At 44.5% G+C, this 25,920-nt stretch overlaps 1 protein-coding gene across 5 annotated transcripts in view; it reads right to left on the bottom strand.

The window, feature by feature from the left end:
• Positions 1-25,920, bottom strand: part of Kif13b (kinesin family member 13B) — a 157,127-nt gene that overhangs the window by 56,208 nt on the left and 74,999 nt on the right. For 4 of the 5 annotated variants that reach the window (XM_006518622.3, XM_006518619.4, XM_006518620.4 and 1 more), the window contains exons 10-21: positions 25,087-25,198; positions 17,051-17,263; positions 15,806-15,916; positions 14,770-14,904; positions 10,974-11,104; positions 8,449-8,535; positions 6,922-7,112; positions 6,272-6,482; positions 4,803-4,965; positions 3,052-3,198; positions 1,756-1,905; positions 1,315-1,443 (exon numbers count right to left, since the gene is read on the bottom strand). In XM_006518622.3, the coding sequence (XP_006518685.1) occupies positions 1,315-1,443; positions 1,756-1,905; positions 3,052-3,198; positions 4,803-4,965; positions 6,272-6,482; positions 6,922-7,112; positions 8,449-8,535; positions 10,974-11,104; positions 14,770-14,904; positions 15,806-15,916; positions 17,051-17,263; positions 25,087-25,198 (1,780 nt within the window). Of the gene's footprint in view, positions 1-1,314; positions 1,444-1,755; positions 1,906-3,051; positions 3,199-4,802; positions 4,966-6,271; positions 6,483-6,921; positions 7,113-8,448; positions 8,536-10,973; positions 11,105-14,769; positions 14,905-15,805; positions 15,917-17,050; positions 17,264-21,586; positions 22,240-25,086; positions 25,199-25,920 lie in introns of those variants that run through there. The other variant, XM_006518621.4, reaches the window with a different exon arrangement.

The raw sequence follows: 25,920 nt of genomic DNA, 5'->3' as shown, positions 1-25,920 counted from the left end.
AAGGCTGTATGCCACCACTGCCAGGCATATTTTACACTGTGACAGCCGACCTCCCAGAGATGTAATCACTGTCTGTCATCTCAGAAATGGCCACATAGAGCCAAAAAACTTACATCTCAACCTCTGATGAGCAAGCACATGGCCTCAAGGAGGAGGTTGTGAAGCCAAGTACAAATGAGCAAGAGCGAGACTGTTGATGAGAGCACTGCAGGCCTCCTCCTCATGCAGACAGTTGCAGAAAGCAGCTCAGCTCTCAGCAGCACCAGCTTCCCCCTTCCTATGGCTGTGTGCTAACTTACTCCTTTCGACAACCTCAACTGTAGAATACTTACTGAGCAAAAGCTTGACCTAGGATGAGTTTAGAACTAAGAGCTGACCTAGGCTTGCTTCTTCACAGATCTTTTAGTCATATCCTTTAAACTAAAGACTCTTGCTGATTTTGTCACCAAATCCTGTCAGGATTCTGAACCACTAGCAGCACTGGCCCACTAGGGGGCATCTGGAGATTCAGACAAGGACTGCAGCATAAAGAGGGAAGAGGAGCAGGTGCCAGAGAACATGAGACCCTCCATGTTATTCACCAGGAAACACCACAGCGCCTGTAAATCTGGTGCTACCTGACACCCTTTCTTACAGTCTCATTCTCCCAGAATATTCCTCAGTCTCCCTCAGCACCTATCATCTGAATTCAAGCTTCTCTGTACACAGGCACATCTGGTACCTGCAGTATCACAGCAATGGATCTTGCGCTAGAGGCTTCTGCTCATACTCACATATCTCTAGCTACTGGACAGCAGGAACCTGGCACTTTCATCTCTACCCTGGTACCTGACATAGCTTTTTGACATAACACTCACGGTTTGCCATGAACAACATGCACAGGAAGACCAGATAGAAAGGGCTGGAAACTGTTGGCTTGAATGGCACATGCAGAGGCACTAAGTAACCAGGGAGGTACAGAGAAGCTAGGCCAGGTGAAAATGAAATGGCTAAGGGACAGGACCATAGAGAGGCAGAGCTGGAGAGCTCCGGTAATAGAAAACCCACACGGGCTGGACAGGTAAGCAGCTCACTCACCCTGACAATGAGTGGCAGAGAAGAGGTGACTGGTCCAAGCCCACAGAGAAAAAGTACTGGAAGTGCTGAGTGAGTCTTCCCAGAAGTGTGTCAAAACACAATCCCCAAGATACTGAACACTAAAAGACTTCTCTGAAGACGGGCATTTATAAGTTGTTGAAAATGAGTTTATTGTATAACCTACAATCTCACTGATGGTCCCACCTGGGCTCCTTCTAGACGAGGTCTTTGGCTTACCATGCAGACCAGCCTGTTCTCCTGGGCTTCCTTTTCAGAGCTGACCTCTGTAGGATCGTCTCCTCCTGCAATCCTCTCCCCAATAGCCCCACTGAGTCGCATCACCTCCACGTGCAGCCGGCCTGCCACCTGAAGAAGGAAGCAAAGCAAACGCTGGTTTCTGGGTTGAGTTCTTTCGGCCTGCCAGGACCTGTCTTCCTTGATAAAGCCAGAGGGTAACAATGTGTGAGGCACTAAAGGTGAGTTTCTAACAGCTGCTTTGCAATCTGAGTAAAACAGGAAAGTCCTCCTTACAGCCCAATGGAAACCCAGGGTGCCCATGAGACAAATATTTATCACTAGTTAGGACTGGTTTAAAACAAAGATATTAACAACAAGTGTCCTGTCAGTACCCCTCACTGTCCCCTGAGCTGTCTGCTGACTGAGGCAGTGATAGCCAACCTCTCCCTTCTGGTTGATGATCGGCACAGCATACTGTAACTTCACGTCATAAAACAGGGTCTCCAGGAAGACATTGGCCACACCGATGAGACTATGGTTTTCCTGCTCATCATAGAATGGGTCAGCACGCTTGAAGTAGGACCGGCTAACCTAAAAGAAATTCCAAACATACAAATTCAAAAGAGGGGAAAAAAAAAGAATCATCTGAACAACAACTTTTACCATTATATCCTGATTTTTTTTTTTTTTTTTTGAGACTGGGTCTCACTGCATGACATTGGTTAATCTGGAAATCACTATACAAGCCACAGCTGTCTTCAATTCACAGAGATTCTCCTGCCTCAGGGACTGAAAAGCAGCAACTGAGAGCACTAACCTCTTCACTGATCTTTTAGGCAAGAAGATCCTGAGTTGCTAAATACACTACTGCAAATTAGGACAGCAACAGCAGCAGCTGAACTTTTTTGGCATTCATTTTTATACCTATCTCTAAGTCAAAGAAGGAGAGGAATACTGAAGAAAATTACAAATTTAGGCAAAAATATTACCTAACCATAAAAAGCCATTTCTATTGAGTATAATCTAAAAATAAATAAATAAAAGAAAAAGCTAAGAAAGAAAGCAACTCCAAGTGGAAACGGGCCCAACAGGATTGAAAACACTGGTATAGGTAGCAGGCTGTAGTAGTGTTCCACCATGATCCCGCCTAGGAGGCTGAGTGAGAAAGAGCCTGAGTTCAAAACAAGCTGGGCCACAGAGAGACCGTGTCCAAAAGAAACTTGTAGACAAAAACAACAAGCTACATGTGTTTGTTTTAAGCACGTACAACTGCATGGCTGAAGGGAACGAGGAAACGTGTCGGCAGAGGAGCAGCACCAGGACAGAGCTGGACACTTACTCTGGGATCTCAATGCCTTCAGGGACCTTCCTAGCAGTGCGAACACCAGGGTGCACTGATGAGTGTGAACCCATCGACTGAGGAGTAATCGTCTGCAGTGTGTTGAGAAGGCCTGGCCCCTACCTCAAAGAGAACCCCAGAGCAACCTGAGACAGACACACTCACTGACAGATGGAAAGGGGAAATTCTGCTAGAATCCAAAGAGAAGAGGAGATACAAACGAAAATATGCACATGCCCAACTATTGAACGACTTACTTAGCTCAACAACTTAAGGATTAACAGAAATTTTACTTTAAAACTAGAAACAATCTTGGGAAAGCATGCAGTGTCCCACAGCTGGGCAGATGGTATGGCTCCTTCTCAGACTACCAGGGAAGGGGTTCCTCAGCTGCTTACCGGGCTGTCTTCTTCACACTCCTTCCACTCCTGGTAGAGGTCTCTCATATCCAAAAGCCTGTTTTCCAGCTTTTCCAAAGACCAAATCTGCTTTCCTTTGCCCTTTCTTCTCACCTGGATGGCAGGTTCACTGAGGAGAGAGCCTCGCTGCAGACAGGAGATGTCAACAAGGCAAAGTTAGCTGAGATAGTTATAAAACTTTGTCCTTTTTCTTTCTTTTGAAACAGGATCTCATGTAGCCCAGGCTAGCCTCAATCTCCTGATCTTCCTCTCTTCTTTGCTGCCTCTACTTCCTAAAGGCTGGAATTACAGGAGTAATTCCATCACTCCAAACTAACAAACTTTTTCAAAATTGTGGGTTTTGTTTTCTTTTTTTTTTACTATATAACCCCCCACCCTGTGTGTTTGCTTGTGCACACCATAGGACAGAGGTCATCTTGCAGGAGCTGGCTGGCATTCCCCTTCCAACATGTAGATTAAACTCAGATAGTCAAGCTCAGTGGAAGGCACCCAATGAGCCATCCTGCCCCAAACATCCCCAAACTGATGATGTTTGTTTGTTTGTTTGTTTGTTTAAATGAATAGAATTTTAATGCTAAGAAAGTAAACTCTGGGTTGGAGAGATGACTCAGTGGTTAAGAGCACTGGCTGTTCTTCCAGAGGTTCTAGGTTCACTTCCCAGCAACCACATGGCAGCTTACAAGCTGATGACTTTTTCTGGTCTGCAGGCATACATACAAACAAAGCACCTGAATACTTAAGAAAACAAATCTTAAAAACAAAACAAAAACCGTAAGGGGGCTGGAGAATTGGCTCAGCGGATAAGAGCACTGACTGCTTTTCCAAAGATCCTAGGTTCAAATCCCAGCAACCACATGGTGGCTCACAACCATCCTTAATGAAATCTGATGCCCTCTTCTGGTGCTTCTGAAGTCAGCTACAGTGTACTTATATATAATAATAAATATTTGGGCCAGAGCAAGCAGGGACTGAGTGAGCAGGGCCCACCAGAGCAAGCAGAGGCCCTAAAAATTCAATTCCCGATAACCACATGAAGGCTCACAACCATCTGTACAGCTACAATGTACTTACATACATAAAATAAATAAATAAATCTTAAAAAAAGAAAAAAAGAAAGAAAGAAAGGTAAACTTTTAAGAGTAGCCGCATGGAATGTTTTCAAGAGTAAATTATCTAGGGTGCCCCAGTCACTCATTTGAGGGCAAAACATGTCATAAGTTTCCTAGTCCAAACAACTAAAAGGGCATACAATCGGGGAGAGCCAGTCCAACACTGCATAAGTACTAAGTGCCACTGCAGCACTCTTTCTAGACCAGTGATGTTTCCAGTGTAGTGGAAACACTTATAATACTTCACTCAGGGGGCTGAGGCAGGAGGATGTGGGGAGTTCAAGGCCAGCCTAAACTATTATAAATTATAATTTAAAAATCCAAGAAGGTGTGGTAGCACATACCTATACTCCCAGAACTTAGGAGTCTGAGGCAGGAGGATTGCCTTGCATTTGAGGCCTTGTCTCAAATAACAACAAAAAGCAGGTATGAAGAAAGGATTGGCCCAAAAGGAGCAAGGAGTACATGCTTAGCAGCTAACAGACACAAGCATGCACACACACAGACACAGAAAACTCAGAAAACAGAAGGAAATAGCTTCCCACTAATCCCATCACGAGGGTAGAGCCCAGTACAGCCTCTGGGATGGTATCCCTGCTGTGTAGAGGATGGACACCTCACCTTCCTATTGGCATCCAGACTGGAGGTTGGAATCTGGAGGGTAACTTTATACTCGGTTCTTTTATCCAACTCTTCTGCGATGTAACTAGCTTCCCGAACCAGCAGGTTGGCCTTTACAATCTGCTCCCTCAGCCTCATCAAGCTGTTATTCAATGTTGCTTCTCTTTAAGATAAAATAAAAACAGGACTGGTAGAGAGGCAGGTAGCAATCACACACAAAACAGCATATGGGAGACCATGGTCACATTCACAACTCTCTTCTGCATACAGGAACAGGGTAGTGACACCGCCCCATGCACACACTGATCTCTGGACCATGTCACAAGCACAGCATTCCTTGCACAGCAAGCTGGCCACAGGTAGGTGCAGGACTCTGCAAACTCAACTGCATATGTAACAAAGCATCCTGATCAAGTCAAGATCCTCGCAGTAGGACTGCAGACTCAACATGCCTGTCAGTTTCCAGCACACAGGGATGATGCCTGTATGCAGATCAGAGTAACAGGAGGTTAGTGCTGCCCTCTCGAACCATGGGAGGTGGCATTTAGTGCCATGCTAATTAGGCCATAAGAGATCAAGCTGGTACTCCGCATCATATCGGCATCATGCTGTACCTACCTCACCTCACCAGTCCAGATATCAACTTTCTTTCCCCCTTTAAAAAGAAAAATCTACCAACCTTCAGAATCTAAAGCATGATACAGTGATAAAGTAGTCTTTATTCAAAGCCAAAGGCCACACAGTCTGAAAATGGGCAGTATCTAAAATGGTCTTTTGTTGGTGATGGTTTTCTTGAGACAGGTTCTCTCTATGTAGCCCTGGCTGAACTGGAACTTTCCCTGAGACCAGGGTGGTCTTGAACTTGCAGAGATCTGCCTGCCTCAGTCTTCTGAGTGCTAGGATTAGGGGCGTGCATCACAAACGCAGATAACATGGGCAGTTTTAAAGAAACGTGAATCTACTGGCAATTCCCATCTTTCCAAAAATGAAAAATAAGAGCTAGACTGCAGTGTGGTGGTAGAGTGCCTGCCTACCATGCTCTAAGCCATGGGTTCAATCCTTGGTGCTGTTAAAGAGACACAGAGAGAAGAGAAAAGACAGAGAGGCAGCACATAAGCAGAGACCTGTAATCACAGTACTCCGAGTGCTGAGGCAGGAGGATTCTAAGTTCCAGGCCAGTCTAGGCTACAGAGTGATTTCAAAGCCAACTTATACATGTATATAAGACTGTTGCAAAATAACAAAAAAGAAAAAGAAAAGTGAAAGAGGAAAAAGGGAGAGGAAGTAAAGAGAAGGGAGAAGTGGGAAGAAGCAAGGGGGAGGAGGAAAGGAGGGAGACCGGTAAGTGTTTCCTGGCGCTTACACTCTCAGAAATGTTCTTCTTCCCAGGCATCATCCAGCATCCCCACCGAGAACCTCCCTGGTAGGGGGACAAGAGCTACCCAAATCAGGCCGTCCTGCACACCTACCTCTCTTCAGCCCACTGTTTCAAGCGCTGCTGGGCACTGGGCGAGTGGAAGGAGAGCCGGTCCACACCGCGGCAGTTCTGCCTCTCAGGAGACAGCCTTCTTCGAAGCTGTTCCAGTTCGTGTTCGTACATGAGCCTCTGGCGCTCCAGAGCAGACCGCTTCTCCTCCTCATGCTGCTGTTCTAGGCTGCTCAGTATGGACTGCATTGGGTCTGAACACGTGTGAAGAAAAAGAAGCATAATGAATGGGAAAGAATGATATACTTCAGACAGCCATCATTCAAACTGCCATAACCCAATACCATCTGAGACAATCTGGCTTTCTTACTGCCAGTGACTTGTGTTACACACTTTAGATAAACTTCACACTGTCTGCAGAAAAAAGACAGGGCTAAAATATGTTCTGCGTGAAACTTAGGTTGTGGCAATTGCTCCAGAAATATAAGTAGAAGCCAATGGCAGCCACACTTGAAACCTAGGAAACCCCACTCATGAGGACAAGTTTGCAGTGATTTGTCCATCACAGCAGAGAAAGTGAATGTTCTGCAAATATAATCAATTATAGCCAAGGGCACAGAGTTCAGAGGTCATCCGGGGAAGGCATCATCAGAAACACACTCAGCCCCTCCTGCAAGCACAACCTGTGCTCACCATTGCTGCCCAGAGCCTTCATGGTCACCTCCATCTGTGCATACTCAAAGTTGAAGTTGATCTCGCTGGACACCTCACTGGAGGAGTCGCCGTCGGCATCCAGCTGCTCAGAACTACTGTCGTTTTTCAGGGATGCCTCACGGTCCTCGTCCTCTCGCTCTGCTTTCTTTTTCTTTTTTGGCAGATTGAGTCTTGGAGTGAAGTAAGAGACATTACTTTTAAATTAACAGGGATACTTACTGATTCTATTCCTTACATACTGGCATCTGCTCGAGGCCAAGGGAATGGCACAGCTTCAAATTCTAGTAGTAGACATAAGACATCCATGTGTGTACATGTGGTTACAGCAGAGTCCACACAGCTTTTGCAAGCTGGGTGATACAGAAAACCTGAGGACCACCTCAGGATGGAGAACAAGTTTCCAGAGACTTTAGAAGTAAAACACCACAGTATACACAAAAGCCATACAGCAACATCTGAGGGGCTTCAAGACCAGTTAGCAATGCTTTAGTGTGAAAAGCGAAAAGCAGAAAAGCATTCCCCATAAGCTTGCATCCATCTAACCTTTCCTCTAAAGTCAAACAGCAAGTAGCATTCAGGTAAAGATCAGCGACAGTTATGAGGAAAGTCCATTTGACAGCTAAAGCACATTGGCCAAGGACAAAGAAAAGAGACCAGGTTTTGAATTCTACAGTGGCCAGTCTGCCTCACCAACACAACAGCAGCCACGTTTGGGAAACAGTGTTGTGGTCACAGGTGAGAACCTTCCTTTGCAGCCTCTCTTGCAGCTACTGCACAGAGTCCACCCAAGGGAACTAAGAGGAAGACTTCTAGTGCTCTGACGAGAGGACTGTAAGGCTAATGCTACATCCTTTGCAGCCCTTTTGTCCCTGTGAGCTGAATGGCTCTTCCACAGCTGCAGGGGCACAGCTAAGCCATGGGGGAAATGCCAAGAAAACGGTTGGCCACAGCCATGGTCTTTCTGAGGGGCACAGCTCACTCTAGCAGCCACCATTCCAGGACTTTTCATTCTGTCTCAGAATATACGACCTGCTTAAAGCCATCAGTGTCTGGTGTGCTGAAACTCAAAGCTGAAAGAAACCACCAGCTTCCTTTTGGGAGAAGGAAACTACATCTAGCTTTTCACTACTGCTTTCAGACAGAAGGAAAAACAGCAGTGTGTACAGATAGACGGCTGATGACAGAGAGAGCAAACCCATCAGAAAAAAACATTAAGTCATTCTGATGCCAGATTTTTTTGGGGGGTAGGGGATCTTACACTGGGAAGAAAAATAAAGAAATGTACAAAAGCTTAGAACTTTTGATGATGAGACTTGACATTTTAAGCCCCCAGGGTTCACATATATATGAACAAACACATAAGCTATGTATACAACATAATCATACGAACATGAACACACATAATGAGGTGTCATTTTACGATGTTCACACTTACAATGACTCTTCTGTTTCAGAACAGGACCTTCAATGGGCTCCCATTTTTCAGGGATGTGAGCTATGTCATACCTGAAGAAATGGTTGTTTCCCCACAGTATCCTGTCCCCATGGTGCAGCTGGATGGGGCTGGAGACAGAAGACCCATTGACAAATGTTCTGTGGGGGAAAGAAGACAGCATGAACAGGATTACCACACTCTCTGCTTCCACTGCCCTTGATTTCCTCAAAGAAAACTTGCCTTTGGTGAACGTAAATATCTGTAGTTACATCTTTCCTCACTCACTTACCTCAGATACTGATGACATCATTAAGCATTACTATTCGAGTCTTAAACATTCTACATATTCACTTATGACACTGTCAGAATCAATCTGTTTCTCAAAACTCTGACCACCTTAGACAGTAAGGAGTAAATATGGAGCCAAGACAGATAATACTGAAAGACTGAGCAATGAAACAAAGCCCAGCCAGCCCAGCTGGATAAAGAGTCAGCCAAGTGGCCAGAGTCTAGAAACAGAGGCAGAGACCAGGGATGCAACATGAGACCTGCAGGGAATTCTGCGCATGGCAGAGACCACCTTCACATCCTCCCAGCCACGCTGCTTAGTTCCATAGCACACTCCCACAGAAGACGTGGTGGGTAGAACACTAGCACGGAAGGAATTTGGAAGCACAGGAAACAAGCAGCAAACTACATCTGTGCATATTCTCAGGATACCAGCCCCACGCCTCGGTCCTGCCAAGTGACTCACAGGCTGACAAGTGGGCCGTCAAGTACAAATTCCTTAACATGACATGGAAGGCCTGCCCTTTCTTTCACAAGGACATCCTCTGTTTCTCCTCCTTCTCTCTTCCAGTGAAACTCAGCTCCTCTGAAACTAGATTTCTTTTTCTAAACATGATCAACTCTTCCTCCACGGGGGAAGTGTTTATTGCTTCATCAGCAGACAAGATCCCACCCTCTCCAGCCTCTAGAGTCTTCTTCACAATCCTAGTCTACTCTGGATTCCATTTCCTCTGCAGAGCCTGCTGAACTCAGTATTTGAGTTTCTTTAAGCTCTGTAAAGCTATAAACCTTGTTTGGTTTGTTGAGACAGGCTCTCACTATATAAGCCTTGAGCTCATGATCCTTTTGCCTCAGCTTCCTCAGTACTAGGCACCACAGCTGACTAAGCTTCGCTCTTACCTCGCTTTATGCCGCCATGATATCCTACGCATTTCCAAGCACACAAGTTCGTATTTCCATTCAAACCTTGCTCCCCGTGTGATTTCATAAACACTAAAACTGACCCTTTTGCTTCTGTCTGTGTGGTTATTCAAAGCACAAGCTCAAACCTAAGGCTTTATGGTACCATTCTTCAAACACAATGAGTTAAGAAAGAAACACAGGAGGTGGAGCTGACATTCATATAGACTATGCCAGTTATGAGTCTGACTGCTGTCCTGTCTAAAACTCATATAGATCACACTGATCAGCAGCCTGTCCCCTGTGCTGACACTCATAACCCTTGAGCTGGCCTGCTGAAGCTGCACACACAGTCTCATCAGAGAGAAATGTTCCACTGGACTGTCCTAGGACCAAGCAGTATGGCACTGTCCAAACCCTGAGTAAACCCTGACCCCTAAGCATAGAACACCTTTACTATCACAACTGATAAGAAGATGACAAGTTTCCAGGCAGTGCCACTGCTTTATGCCAAAGATGCCCTGACACACACAAAGCAGCCTTCAGTCTTCCTGGTGAGCAGTAAAAAGAGGGAGCCCATTGCCAAAGAGAACAACTGGCAGCAAAAGTGCATCTTTAATAAGAACTTCAAGTTCTGGAAAACTATTGTCCATATCCTCCACCCAAAGGCCACTGGGAAGTTATCCTAAGCTGAACTCCTTAGATTTGTCTTTCAGACTTGGGGACAGTATATGGAATGACTGCTTGTGGCAATGATGGGGTGTCAGGATAACCTGGGTAGAACTGGGCTTTGACTGTATGAGAGAGGGCTGGGGAATTACTTCTATCATTTAAAGTGTAGCTAACAGGTAACTCCCAAGGGTCAAATGGGACGTGACAAGTTAAAAGAATGGCAGAGCAGAAGAGAAGTCTAGTGACTTCTACCCAAACCAAAGGTGAGCCTACCAGCAGGGCAGGAAATGGAAACAGCTGAGACAAGTTTCACATAAAGATACAGTGAAGGAGCTGGAGTGGCTAAGAATATATATTGCTCTTCCAGAAGACCTGAGTTCGATTCCCAGTACCCACATCAGGTGGCTTATAATCACTTGTGGTCACAACCACCTATAACTCCAGCTTCACGGAATCTGACCCCTTTGGCCTCCTTAACCATCTGCACCCATATGCATATCCCCATATACATACACATAATACACACATATATACATACACATAATTAAAAAGTAAAGAAATCTTTTTTTTAAAATAACAACGTGGGGGTGGGCAGTGGGAATATGATAGATGCTAAGATTAAATAGAAAGGGTGTTGCATGTGACAGTGTGACTTTAGAAGGCTGAAAATAAAAGCAGGCCAATGTCCCTCAGTCCCCCTGCAGCTCATGTATTCACACTAACTTAGGCATGTTACCTGGTGTTCTTCTGAGGAGTCAGCACAACCTGGCCCTCGGGCGTGATGTCTATGATGCCGTGCTCAGGGAGGATGCCCATCCCGCAGAGCTGGATGTCCTGAGAATTGGCCGACCCTATCAGCGTGTGCTCCTAAGAAAGAAGCAGAGTTCACTGTGAATACTGCTAAGACCAGCTTCACTCAGCGGCCTCAGCCATGCACTCTGAAAGCAAATGGATGGTGACCCCCGAAGTTCATTACATGAGCTCTAATTCCTTAAAAGGAGCAATATCCCTCCAGTCATACTGTCTTACTTAAGCTCAAGATAAAAGTTTGCATCCACGTCTGTTTACATTTGCTATTTGTTACCATCTTGATTCTAAATATTTAATATCACTCTCAGAGTTTAAGCTATATATCAATAATATATCAAAATAAGGTCTGGAAACTACAGTTTCAGAGCTGGCCCCTGTAAGTGGAGAAAGAAGGATCAGGAGTTTGAGGACTGCCTCAGAGCCGGCTATGGCGACTTGAGACTCTTTCAGGAGACAGACAGACAGACAGACAGACAGACAGACAGAAAGAAAGAAAGAAAGAAAGAAAGAAAGAAAGAAAGAAAGAAAGGAAGAAAATAGGGACTGCAAGAAGACTTAGCAGGTAAGGGCACTTGTGCCAAGCCTGACAGCCTAAGTTCAATCCCCAGACCCAGCATGGATGAAAGAGAGCTGATGACTTCCACATGTGGGCCTCATTTCAGAGTCTTTTTCTTTTTTTCTTAAGATATTTTTTCTTTAATTTTCAAGCATATGTGTGTTTTGTGTGCATGTATGTCTGTGTACCATGGGCAGGCAGAGCCTATGCAGTCCTGAGGGACTGGAGTTGCAGACAGTTGGGAGTTACCATGTGAGTGCTTGGGATTGAACCCAAGTCCTCTGGAAGAGCAACAGTGATCTTAACCACTGAATCATGGCTCCAATCCCTCGACCTCAGCTGTTAGTGTCATATCTTCAGAACTGTAGTTACCGTCAGGCTGCCCAGGTCAATTCCTACCCTGACACTGAAAGGAGCTTCTTGCTGGAGCCCACTGCTCTCCCCTGTATAAGCTGGGAAACCCTGTCTGCCTCCTTCTCCCAACCCCACCCACACTGAAAAAACCGAAGAAAGGAATGGCTCCAAAAGCTTAGTTCTGTATCCCTGGCAGCCAACGCAACCCTCCATTCTGATAACAGCCAACCTGCCTAAGTGCCTGCCCAGGTGCCCAGCATCTGATCATACCTGGGTACAGTCCCAGTTCATGGCTTACACAACAAAAGTCTAAAAACCTCCTTGCCTTAGCCAGGGTTCAAGATTTCCCTAGCCCCATCCTTTGGGAAAGATGAACCTTCCCCGGTAACAGCGCCTAATAAACCTGAATTTATTTGCTTTTAATCTAGTCTGATCTGGTCTATATTTATGTCACCCAGAGGAGAGAAAATACCTAATGCACATCCATCACAACTAGCACAGAAACTGTACAAGGCAGGGATATCCTGATTTCTACCTGCTCTGAGCCCTTAGGACACTTAAAAACCAGTCATTACTGAGTTTCTGTTTTGCAAGTGCTATTTTCCTCTGTTTGAACTGTAACCTATCCAAGACTCTTATAGATGGTACAACCAACAAAAGACACAGTCTACAGTGGTACCTGTAAACAGAGCGAATTACAAGTCAGCAGGAACACAAGACACCAACTCAAACAGACAAAAGTATAATCCGTTTTAGAAAAAGAAATTCATTTTTTCAACAAATATTCTGAGCACCAAATATCAGAAAGGCACTGATCCCTAGAGACACAAACTGTAGAGTTCCAGGGAGAGTTTATATTTTAAAGGACAAACTCAGTCTCTCTCTTGAGGCTATAGTGATTTGGAGGTACACTAGGATCCCAGACACTATCTTCAAAGGCTCAACTATGTGAACTCCTTAATGCTCAATGTTTAAGTCAACAGTGTGTGCCGTAAGCAACAGCAGAAAAAAGATGAAATTTCTCAAAGACTATCTCCTAAGTATGCACAGGCCTATAATCCTAGCACTGAGAGGCTGAGACAGGAAGCTTGTTAATTCAAGGTCAGCCTGAGACCAAGTTTCAGAAACATGCTCCTCCCCTACCCCACCCCCACATAAAAGGTTATCTAATGAGTACCTAAAGCTAAATTAAGATGATACAAGGTAAGCAAAATAGGGTGAGTTAGTGAGGGACTGTGTCTCTATCTGTGTAAGGATTCCAAAAGCTTACAGTATGAGGTATAGCAGAATATAGATGGAGGGGCATGTTGTAGAGGAGAAACTCCTATAGCCTGAACACAGGAAGGATATCAGAGATGATGTGGGGAGAGTCACCTAGAGGTAAGGTCATCACATCTGAAGTCGCATCCACACAAACTGACTTAAAGTGCAGCCTCCAGATTCCCACATCCCACATAGTGGCATTTTCTAAAAAGAGATCGTTCTTGAACTAAGCGTTTTCTGTTCATCCTATAATTTGGACTGTATCATCTCTGAAACAGAACTAATTCCAGACTCTGGTAACCTAGGTCAGTGTGCCTCAGTCCCATTCTACTGTGCATATTCCTGAAGTCCATAGTACCTGCAGCCTCTGTTCTAACTTAAGATGCTGGGCTAGGAAAGAGAGAGAACATTCTTTGTCTTGCAAACATGAGGACTTGAGTTGGACTCTAGAACCCACTTACAAACTCCAGGTATGCTTGCTACCTAAGTCCTAAGAAGGCAGAGACAAGAGGGTTCCTGGGGCTCACCTGCTGGGCAATCCTGACTAATTGGTGAATGTCAGACCAAAGAGAGACACCATCTCAATGGAGGAAAGGTTTTTTATGAGCATCACACCCAAATAGCATGTGGGAGAAGCAGAATAGGGAATTCATTAGAACTGTGCAGTGTTTCTGTCTATAAAATTTGCCTATATATTCAATCTTCACATGAACCCAGGAAGCTGGCCAGAGGCAACCTCCTCCAGTGTAAAGAACCAGAAAAGCCTTGACTCTGCACTTCATCCACACACATTTGTGTTTGTGTAAAGACATTATTTAACTCACAGCATTGCCAAACATCATATAATACACTCAGTAAAAAGGGGGAATTGTCAAAATGACACTAAGCAATTATCCCAGCACCTCCTCAATGAGAAGCTGTGCTGCTTGGTTGGTGTTTGTTTGTTTATCAATTGTCAACTTGAAGCAAACTAGAGCCCTCTGGGAAGAGGAAACCTCTTAACTGAGAAGATACCTCCATCAAATTGCCTGAGGCGTGTCTATGGGGCATGCTCTTGGCTGATGGTTGATGTGGAAAGGCCTGGTTCTTCAGTCTCTGGGGTTTTCAGTTTTCAGTGTGTACTATGTTTGGCTTTCCATTTCATACTCTGATCCTCCGAGTGTCTAGGTGATCTGCTCTCCTTTTGTTTTTTTTTAATAGGTTGATATTTTAACTGTTAAATTTTTCCTAAAAAATATTAGAAATACCAATCTCCTATCAAGTGTTGCTAAGTAAGAAATTTAATTATTTCCACTTATGTTTAAGAAAGTACTTCCTATAAATTATGTTAAAAAATGGTGGTACATTATTTAACTTGCTAGAAATAATATCAGAATATTCTTTTTATAAAAGTAGTTCAATGACATCATTCAAAGACAGGCAACAATAACTGATCTCCAAAACCCAAGACTGCCCTTCACTCCAATTGATGAACTAAAAGCAATTGGTAAGGACCACAGTTCTCCACATCTCACAGAGTGCTCCAGCTCTGTGAAGGCAGGACATTCACCTTTAAGTAGTACACCAGGAGTTCATTCAGAGCTGGGTCAGCATTCAGGTTAACCAGGAAGCACTTGTCATCCCCAACCTTGATTCCAGAAGTCTGAAGAGATATGCCAAGGCTCTCAAGCTGCTTTTGCCGCTCCTGCAAACACACCAGAGAAGTGGTGATTCCCAGCACAGAGGCAGCAAGACACAGAGGATCTGACAGCCTCAGAAGACCATCATATCTTTATCCTTCAATGTTACCTATAAATAAAGTATTCTTGAGAAACGTAAAGATGATCACATTTTTCTCTTCTTTCCAAAATGTATAAAACAGCTCCAGTTTGCCAGAGTGAAGGTCACCTCTATAAAGCTCACAAGGCTTTTCAAGCTGCCCCGTCTTCTCCTTCACATCTTATCACACTCACATTCCTTCCTGTGCCACCATGAATTACACAGAGTTTAATGCCTCCTCTCAGGTCATGGCCAGCAGAGTCACTGGCCAGCTCCACAACAGTGTACATTTAAAACATGAAAATAAGTTTAAAAGTTAAAAATTAGGGCTTGGCAAAAATGGACATCTATTTCTAACCCCTCCCCGATGAGATCAGGGTCCATCAAGGAAGTAGAGACGGAAAGATTGAAAGAGCCAGGGGTTGGGAAGGAGCGAGGAGAAAGTGTCCTTGTCACGGCAGGGCCACTGTAGTCCTGAATTCACTGGAGCTATGGTTGACTCCATACAGGATCAAGTCAGTCAACATTCCAGAATGGAGGCTGTAGGGGCTTAGGAATCCCTCTACCCTAAATTAGTGACAGCTGATGGCTGCTGAGGGAAGGAAAGTCATGTCCCAGTGAATGATCACACATCTACTAGTATGGGAACAACAGAGTTAGGGGGAAGAAGTGGGAGGTGCCTATGATCAAAATACATTGTATGCATGTATGAATTCTTAATGAAAATACATAGCTCAGTAGTGGGGTGCTTGCTTAGCATGCATGGGGTCTCAAATTCAATCTCCACCACCACCTTAGTCCCATAGCCAATCGCCCCCAACACAAACCTGCGCAATCTCCTCAGTTTTCCTTAGTTTCTCCTCCCAGGTCACAGTCATTTCCTGGATGAGTTTCTCCGATTCTTCCAGACGATCTTTCAGCTCTGGAGATTTCATTGCCTAAAAACAAAGTGTCACCTCATGGCATAACTGCTCAGTGCCGGGAAAGAACAATCAGCTGGATGGGAAAGGGCGGGGACTGTCACCTGTCACTGAGCCCTCCACCACTCCAGCAAGGTGGCAGTCCTCAAGGTCCATAGAGCCTGTGCTGGGGGACTACAGACCTACCAAAGCAACTAGGGCACATCCAGAAAGACAACTTTCCTCCAACCTACTGTGAAGATCCCATTACATTTAAGAAGCTACACGTTCCAAGCTACTTGTAAAGAACTAATGATTTTAATTTTAGTAGGTTGTACACCTAGACTCAAAAGCATGCTGCATCTCAATCTCTGTCTAATGTTGATTTCAAGAATTTACTCAAAGCTATGTAAGTTAGATGTGAACATGTTGCAAACTGGACAGTGTTAATAACACTTGGTCTTAAGACAGAGAAACAACCAGATGGTGACGTAAATAAAGGAAATACAGAAACCTCAGCCCCAAGATTCTTAAAGAACTGTAAAATCAGGATAAAATTCAGTAGGGAAAAAAAAAAAACCCAAACATGATTACAGTAACTGCTGTGACCATGTCAATCAAAGCCTCTTGCCTTTCTACCAGAACAAGAGTAATGAGACAGGAAAGGGCCATGGTGCCAGCTCCACAGACAAGTCCCTGGGACAGAAACACTAAGCACAGCTCAAGCCCTGAGTGTGGCACTTCATGCCTACACTGTGATCTTCAAACCTCGCTCCAGAACCTAAGCATCTCCTTCCTGCCACAGAAGGACACTGCGCCACGCTGGCGACTTCTCTACTTCTGTCCTGAGAGTTACACTGCTGCTCTACAAACGTAACACACTCAAATCAGGAAGGGGTGAGCTGTAAAGGAGAGGATGTCTTCTGTTCTGACCGCAGGCTAACGAACCAGGGGAGGAATCCAATTCCCTCCCCATGACTGTAAGCGCAGTCGGTTTCTGCACAAATTAAATCACATTTCCCTACTGTTTCTCTTTCTCCCTTCACATTCTAGTCTGTCAGCGGTCTCGACAAAAATGGAAAGACAAACTTTTCCTACTCCCTTTATTCTCTCCTATACAATCCTTTCAACAGCCAAAAAGAAAAAAGAGCTCCTAGCGAGTACTCCTCCTACCTCTGCCTTGGTCAGCTGCTCCCGGAGCTTCTCCACCTCCTCCCGCAGATCTCGGATAATCCGAGCATTCGGATCCTCATTCACCACAGCATGGTTGACGATGTGCTTTGCTCGATCTGCGTACCTCAGGGTTGAGAGGGTTTCGTCATAGTTATCTGCAGCGGGGCTCACAGTGGCCACCATGGCAGTCTTGCTATTACCTCCCAGACTGTCCTACCAGGAAGAAAACAGTGAGGAGTCTTTTAAATTGGAAGAAGACATCACATAAGAAAGCTAAAATCTGAAAGAGTGAAACAGTCCAAGACCAAACACATTTAAGACAAAATAGGGGTTCACATGCAGACCCCCATGAGCCTCAACCCTGAACTGTCTCTTCTCTGCCAATTACTTTTTTTTTTGAAGGGGATTGGGGGTGGTAGCAGTGGCAGGGTTAGAGACAGGGTTTCTCTATGTAGTCCTGGCTGTCCAGGAACTCTCTCTATAGATCATGTTGGCCTCAATCTCAAAGATCTGCCAGCCTCTGCTTCCAGGGCACTGGAACTAACAGCACCTCTATGCTCAGCTCTACCTACTTTTCTTAACAAACAAAAGGAACCACAAACAACCACAAATCCTTTCTTTTTTTTTTCAAGAAAGAATAACAAAACCCAACAAATTAAAGTCTATTTTTTAAGTAAAAATTAATCCAGAGATAGTATATCCCATTTAATAAGCAATGTGATACCATTCTGAGCAGTTTTGCTCACAATGAAAAGACTCCAATGGCTAACCAACCTCAGAGGTACTGGACATGCACAGTGTCAGTTCCTTTGGGGAATTTGGTAGTGCTAGTGATGGGACCCAGGGCTTCTGCACTCAGCAAGTACTGTGCCACTGAGCCACACTCCCAGCCCCAAGGAGGCTTACCTACACTCTCCTCCACAGTGCTGCCTGTCCTCATGGTACAAACAAGTTCTTGGGAACCTTGTCTGGCTCTGAAACCTAAGGGAGGATTAGAGCCCTCTAATCTAATCTAATCCCACCAGAAGCTGAGTTCCAGAAGCTCCGTTTTCTTCCCTCTGCTAGCATTCTAGAAACTAACACATGCTCTACACAATGGCTCCCAAAGCTCATTCAAAGTACTAAAGAAGCTCTTCATCTGCAGGCCCAGTAACTGTTTCCAACAGTCAGGAAAGCGAATGTTAGTCAGGACATTAAAAATAATGAGCTATGTGACTCTGCAGAGCGCTTACAGGGCTCTAGGTTACATACATCTATCTCAGGCCTGAAAAGAAAAAGAGAAATTCTCTGTTGGTCCAGCATGGCCTTGGTGGGGACAAAATGACATAATTTGTACCCCTTTGACAGGACCAGCAGATGTGGGCCTCCAGGAGTGTCAATGGCTGCTGTAGGCTTAAGACTTAAAGCTTACTGTCTCCTAAGAATTAAGGGGCTGGGGTCACAGGATGGTGATTCATAGGATAATTAAAAGGAAACCTGGAGTAAATGACTGGGTTAATATGTAAAATAAAAGACTGGGCTTATGATCTACAGGAGACAAGCTAACAGAAATTTTTTAGAATAGCAAGAGAGAAGTGTTTGGAGAAATGTCTCCAGCAGAACAGCAAGAGCGAGAGCAAGAGCAAGAGCAAGAGCAAAAGAGAAAGAGAGAGCTGTCTGGAGATCTCCAGAGCAAGCAGATCAGACAGAGAGAGAGAAAGCAGATCAGAGGGGAAGAAAGCAGAACAGGAAGAAGCAAGCAGGCTGAGAAGCCACAGAGCACAGGCCGCCAGCTTCGACCCATGATTTGACTTGCAGCGGTTTGTTTTCACCTCTCCCAAACACCCCTCTCTCAGAACCCCTCTCCAAGCTGAGACTGGTCCTTAGCCACCCTCAAAAAATTTAAAATTACTAAATCAACTCCCACTCCACTGACCATGCAAAAGATGTTAAAGGTCACCCCATTTCAGCAGAGACTCTTAGGCATCACAGCCTGCTGAGTCCTAACTAGTGCTGGCTCTTCCCTTGGATGGTCAGCATTTATAGACTGGCCTCTAACTGGCAAAACAGCAAAGGTGACAGAGATGATGGCATGTCATTTCTGATATCGAATTAAAAGCAAATGATGCTCTCTGTTTAGCACTCCTTCTTGCTCTCAGGAGGAGCAAGGTGGCCCTACGAAGAGACCCATAGGAGTGAAAATGGAAGCAGGTCCTTGAAGTCTGCCTATCATCATGGAAGTGACAACACTCTCCCACCTGATTCAGGCCTCTAGATGATTACAGCCTTGGCTTATACGTAAACTACAGCTCATAGGGCCCTGGCTCCAAGCACTTAAAACTGCTTGTGGAGTAAGATGTTACAGGTCAGTAGTTCCATACCATGCAACACTTGGGAGCATTATAAAAAAAAACTAAGCTATATAAAAGAGTCAGGCCTGGGGTGATGGCTCAGTGGGGAAAGCACATGCCATATAAGCATTAGGATCAGAGCAGACTTCCAGCACTCGTGTAAAAGCCAAGTGGACAGCAGCCTACCTATAATCCCAGCGCATGGGACACAAAGGCAGGGCTCCCTGAAGAAAGACAGCTAGACACGCTAAATCAGTAAGTTCTGGGTTCAGGTGAGAGAGCCTGTCCCAGTGTATAAAGTGGAGAGCAATACAGGAAAAAAATCCAACACCAACTAAAGTGCATACACACCCATATACACATGTTTCCAATTACACACATGTACACACACACTACATACACATGCATAAAAAATATTCAGAGCTGAGAGAATGCTTAATCACAAAAGTGCTTGCTTTACAAATGCAGGAACTTGAATTCAGTGCTTCAAATACATGTAAAAAGCTAAACTTGATAGTAGTACCTACAATCCCATGGAGAAAGGTAGATCCCCAGAACTTGCGGGCAAGCCTGACCTACTAGATGAGCTCCATGTGAGAGACTGTCTCAAAAACAGTGAAGGGCCTACAGAGGTTGCTCAGCAGTTCAGAGTACTTACGGCTCTCACAGAGGACCTGAGTTCAGTCCTCAGTACCCAAAAGGTGCTTTACAACACCAGTGTCGGGGATTCTGATGCCCTTTGCCGGCTCCTACATGCTCATGGTGCATTTACACTCACACAGGCCAACATTATATACATACAAATAAAACTTCTAAAATTATGTTTTTAAAGGTGTACAGAGCCTGAGGAACAAAACCTAAGGTTGTCCTCTGGATTCCATATGCACACACTCATGTACATAGACCCACATACATGAACACGTAAAGATTCAATATCCCCTTTCAGAAATGCGACCACAATGAACAACAAAGTCTTAAAATTTAGAGATATTCACTACATAACAAGAAAGCTGACTTAGATTTGGCCAATGTTCACCTTTAGAAAACTCTTAATTTTAAAAATATAGTTTTTCCAATTTTAACACATATAAATTTTTTAGAGAATTTTGTAGTTTTATACATTTCTCTGCCTTTTGTGAATTCAACTATTAGAAGCCCCACTCTATTAGAGAGGAAAGCAGGGTTGTTCTAAAAAACAAAACACAAAAACAAGCAAACAAACCCATCAACAACATGCCTAAGAATCTAGACCTAGCAAACTGGGTACTACTCCACCCCAGGATTTTCCACCTTGACTTCAAACCCCCCTCCCTTCCCACACAGACACCCACAACAAGCACACCAGGCAACCACAACTTCAGGCCTAAAGGCTGAGTCAGATCACCTGACACCACTTCAAATTATTCTGTCCCGACATTAGAAACAAAATAATTCACAAGGTATCAATATCTCAATATGATCAAAAACAATATATATGTATGCTTACTCTTCCATTACTAAAAATTTTGTTTTTCAAAAAAAAAAAGAGAGAGATAATTATATTGAAGAAAATATGCTCTTAAGTATAGAAAGGCAAGAAATGTAACCAATCTGGACTTCGAGAAGTACAGCCAGGACTTCTTGATTCTCTTTTCACTCCTAGACACTAATTTCACATTGTCAGTGCTCCAGTTTGTCATGAGGAGCCCATGCACATTCAGACAGGATAGGAAAGTCTCAAGGACTGCGGTTCCACCTACCAGCGAGGCCACACATCCCCCTAAGGGTTACTGCACAGTCTACCCATGGGCACAGCAAACAAGAATGACAAACAGGACTTGTAACCATAACCACCAGGGGTGAAAGCAAGCTGCCACTGCATGCGTAGGCAGAGAAAAGGAAACTGGGCACACCCCATGCCTGATTTACCAAATGACCAATGTGAGCAACAATATGCTCACATTGCTTGAACAAAAAGGAAAATGTAACAAAAGAATGGGCAGGCATCCAAGAGAAAGTTTACAGTTTCTTGTTTACTCCTTAATTAAGCACATCAGACAAGCTTTGTTTCAAATGTGGCGATGCAAATTAAATGGACACTGGGAAGAAATTTCATTTTAGAAGTCAGAATTTTTCTTTTCAAGCTGAAAGAACTCTGAAATCATCTAATCGAATTACTTCATTGTGCTGCTAGGAAATTGAGACCCAGAAAAGCCGAGAGACTTACCAAATGAAGGTCAGCGTACTAATGCAGACCAGAGCTGGGATTGCTTGCTCTTCCCCTCTTGTGGGGTTTGCCATCTAACAGGAGAGGCAATGCTGTGTAAGAGCTAAACCCAGGGTCTAGAAGCACGAAGAGCAGAAGGAACCTAGGAGAGAAGACACTCCAGACTGGCAGGTAGAGGAGAGAGGAGCAGGAAGTGACAAGTAAGAATAAAACTCGAACGCACAACAGCCATCTTCACTCGCCTACAGCCTACAAAGCCAGAGAGCACAGATAACAGCTAGGACGAGAGGTCAGCTGGGAAAGGCCTTTGAAGCCATTCTTTAAAGAACTTGGCCTTGATTCTAAGGGCCTGGAGGACAGTTACTAAAAAGACTTAAAGTTCCAGTGAATTTAGAAACAGAAGAGTGGATTGGACAAAGAAGGTCCAAGGGAAATGGTTGTCAGCTCAGTGAGAGATCCACATGACATCCACTAGAGAATTGACATTAAGAATAAAAGTGGGGGCTGGAGAGATGGCTCGGAGGTTAAGAGCACTGACAGCTCTTCCAGAGGTCTTGAGTTCAATTCCCAGCAACTACAAGGTGACTCACAATCTATATAGTGAGGTCTAGCACCCTCTTCTGTCATGCAAGCATATATGCAGGCAGAACACTGTGTACATAATACATAAATACATCTTTAAAAAAAAATTAAAAGTGGGCCAGGCAGTGGTGGTGCAAGCCTTTAATCCTAGCACTCAGGAGGCAAAGGCAGGCAGATTGCTGTGAGTTCAAAGTCAGCCTGGTCTACACAGTGAGTTCCAGGACAGCCAAACTATACAGACTCAGAACTACCCTGTCTCAAAAACAAAAACTAAGAAACAAAGAATAAAAGTGGGGTCAGAGCTCACAAAGTAGGAGCTGGGCACTCACAGCCACACTTGGAGCTAGGAGATCCACATTCAGACAGTGATAAACGTCAAGTGTGCTTCATTCACTCCCAAGCATCTACATAAAAATCCTGGTGTGGTGGCAGAGGACTGTAATCTCAGCAGTGGGGAGTTAAACAGGCAGATCACTGGAGCACACTGGCCACTCAGCCGAGCCTAACTTCCTAACCCCGGATCCCAGTGAGAGACCCTGGCTCAAAAGTCAAAGAAGACAACACCAAACATGACCTCTGGTCCATCCATGTACACATTCATCTCTTTAAAGGTAATCCATTTTATGAGCTCAATGAAGTCCTGCGGGGGGTGTGCTAACCTTACACCAACACTGAAAGACAATCAGCAGGTGTGGGGTGGGAGTAGACTAGGAGTTAAAGAAGAATTCATGCACTGGGTAGAGGTGGAGGGGCAAACATTACAGCTCTGGACAAAGTGTTTAGATCCCCCTACTTAGGCTCTTGGTGCAAACATCAAATATATAAAACAGGTAATACAAGCCTTTAAGGAAAAAATAATAGAAACTGAACAAACATGCTTTATTTTTCATCTGAATCATCACAAAGAAGCTGCAATTACATCTTTGATTCATTCTTCACATATTACAAACATCTTCCCTTACTTTCAATCAAAAACAGGCAAAGTCAAATGGAGGTCCTCAATGAATCTCTACTAAGAGCACAGTTCGCATAAACCAGCCAGGCATGGACATGGCTGTCTGACCCCTGATTCATCAACAGGGTTAACAGGCTCAGCTTTATGGACAGCAACTGAACTGTACCAAAAAGAGGAGATTGCCTGTTGTTTTAACTAAAGTCACAGTGACTATGTAGACTCTGATTTTAAATCAGGCACATCAAGGGAATGGCTATGCATGACTTGAAATGCCTCTCTGGAAGTCCAAGGGAGAAGAATATTATCAGATTTTCTTCCTGAAAACTTTGAGGCCAGCCTGATCTACAGAGTGAGTTCAGGGCAGTCAGGGCTACACAGAGAAACCCTGTTGGGAGTGCAGGGGAGAAAAATCCTGAGTGTGTATAGTCAGGAGAAAGTACTTCCCTTTGAAAGTACTTCAAAGGCTGATCTCTAAACACAGTGATTCAGTCAACGGTGGCAACCAACATTTACTAAGTTCCCTGGGGCCCCTGCTTCACTATAGTAAGAGATAGTAAGTACAGTACATTTTTACCAATGAGAAAATGAGCCATCACTAAGCTACACCAGACACAAAAAGTTATTTCCTTGTTTCTAATTGTATGTGTGGCTTTCAGCAGGTGAGTTCAGCCCCTTTAGGAGCCAGAAGAGGGTGTCAGATCCCTTGGAGCTGGGGTTATAGGCAACTGTGAACTATGCTACATGGATTCTGGGCATTGTACTGAAGCCCTCTAGAAGAGCAGAGCTCTTCTTAACCATGTACCACGTCTCCAGTGCCTGCTTCTCTGTTTCCAGTGAATCATGGAGAGTATGAGAAAGGCAAAAGTTTTTGTTCCACTCTGACACCTTTACAAAGTTGTCACCTATTACAAGCTCTAATCCCCTGCCTGATGTCCATTTCCCACACCACCTTCAGGAAGACCCCAGGGGACCCGTCCTTTGTGAAATCACCAACACACTTGTAAGGTAACCCTTCGTGCTCTTGGGCTCAGTCTCCATTTCCTTGTGCTCCCTTGGGGCACTTATGGATGTTTTCCTTTCACATTTCTGTTGCTTGTTTGCAACAGTGGAGAAGTGGCTGTGTTTCTACTCTACACTTAGCTGAAGCTTTGCAAAGCAGAAAAACCAAAGGCTCAGGGGAGAATGAAATGGAAAATAAACTCAAGCTAATCAAAGGTGTCTGTGAGCAGAACAAAGCAGCTCCGAGCAGGGCATGAGGCAGGGGACACTGTGAGTAACCACACTGTCCCCTCACCACTTGATCCTTCTGCCCCTCAATATCTAGGGGCCACTATGTGTTCAACCACCACTTCCCATGCAGGTTCTGGAGGACAAGAATGCCAAACACTAGCAAGAAAATGACACTTGCTCCTGAAACTGAAACTGTTCAAACAGCCTAAAAGCTATACAACTGAACACAGATGGAGACAAGGTCCCTGGAAGAGACTAACCTACTGTTTGTTCTTCCTTTCTGCCACTGAAAAATGCTAAAAACTGGCTGGTTTTGTGTCAACGTGATACAAGCAAGAGTCATCATTGAAAAGAGCCTCAGTTGAGGAAATCTCCCTGAGATCCAGCTCTTAGGCAGTTTTCAATTAGTGATTGATGGAAGAGGGCTCAGCACACTATGGGCAGTGGCATGCCTAGGCTGGATGTCCTGAGCTCTATAAGACAGTAAGCTGAGCAAGCTATAAGGAGCCACTCAGTAAGCAGCACCCCTATAAAGCTTCTGAGTCAGCTCCTGTCTCCGGGTTCCTGCCCTGTGTGAGTTGCTGTCCTGACATCCTTTGTTGATGAACAGCAATATGGAAGTATAAGCTGAATCAACCCTTTCCTCCCCAACGTGCTTTTTGGTCATGGTGTTTTGTTGAAGCAAAAGGATCACTAACTAAAACACTAACAAAGGACAAAGAAAATGACTCACCTTGAGCAGCCATGTGAGAACTGAGTCCCGATAGGGAACAAATTTATTTTTGTTTTTGCCAGCACCCTGATCAGCTAGGGCAGAGATAACCAGACCCAGGGTTGTGAGGGACCTGCATGGAACAAAAAGCACAATTATCTAAGCCAGAAAATATCGAATGTCACATTAGTTGCAAGGATGGACAGCAGCAAGGTGCCCTTGGCTGCATGTAATGAGTGCTGTGGTCAGCACTTTGCTGTCTGATCTGAAGACCGAGCCCCCAAAGGCTACTGTCCATCTGAGCTACTTGAGACAATAAAAACACTTAGCACTGTTTATTTTTCATTTTTGCAGATAAAATATGTGACCTGGAAAACTAGGATGAAGATAATAATATAACCAACAGACACCTTCAAGAAGGGTGTCCAGGGTAAAATACTGATTAGAGCAAAAGTGATAACAAGCTGACATCTGCATACCCTAGTGCTAAAGAAGTGTTCCATAGTTCCCACCTGCTGGCTAATGTCTCACCTCATATCTCTAGGAGCCCTGAAGAAAGGGAAGACTTGAACCCATGAAGAGGTAATGATTTAGCCTGAGGGAAAACTATGTGATGGAGCTGGCAAATGGAACACTACTTCATAAAGTTTGGGTTCTGAGATACTGACAAATACAACAGCAGACTAAAAGGGACAGCCCAATGTAGCTGGCACAGTGTCTATTCACACAGCCGAGAGCCAGTGGAGGATGAGTATGCTCCATGGATAACAGCAAGTCACAAGGATGAGACTAGGTTGTCACAACTGGGGGTCAAAAGAGAGTCAGTGGATCACTTAGTGAGCGGACACCAGGGGT

The sequence above is a fragment of the Mus musculus genome, chromosome 14 (genome assembly GCF_000001635.26).
Source record: "Mus musculus strain C57BL/6J chromosome 14, GRCm38.p6 C57BL/6J".
NCBI classification, from domain to species: Eukaryota; Metazoa; Chordata; class Mammalia; order Rodentia; family Muridae; genus Mus; species Mus musculus.
Note: the sequence above shows the minus strand (reverse complement) of the source record. Positions and strands in the feature narration are given on the sequence as shown.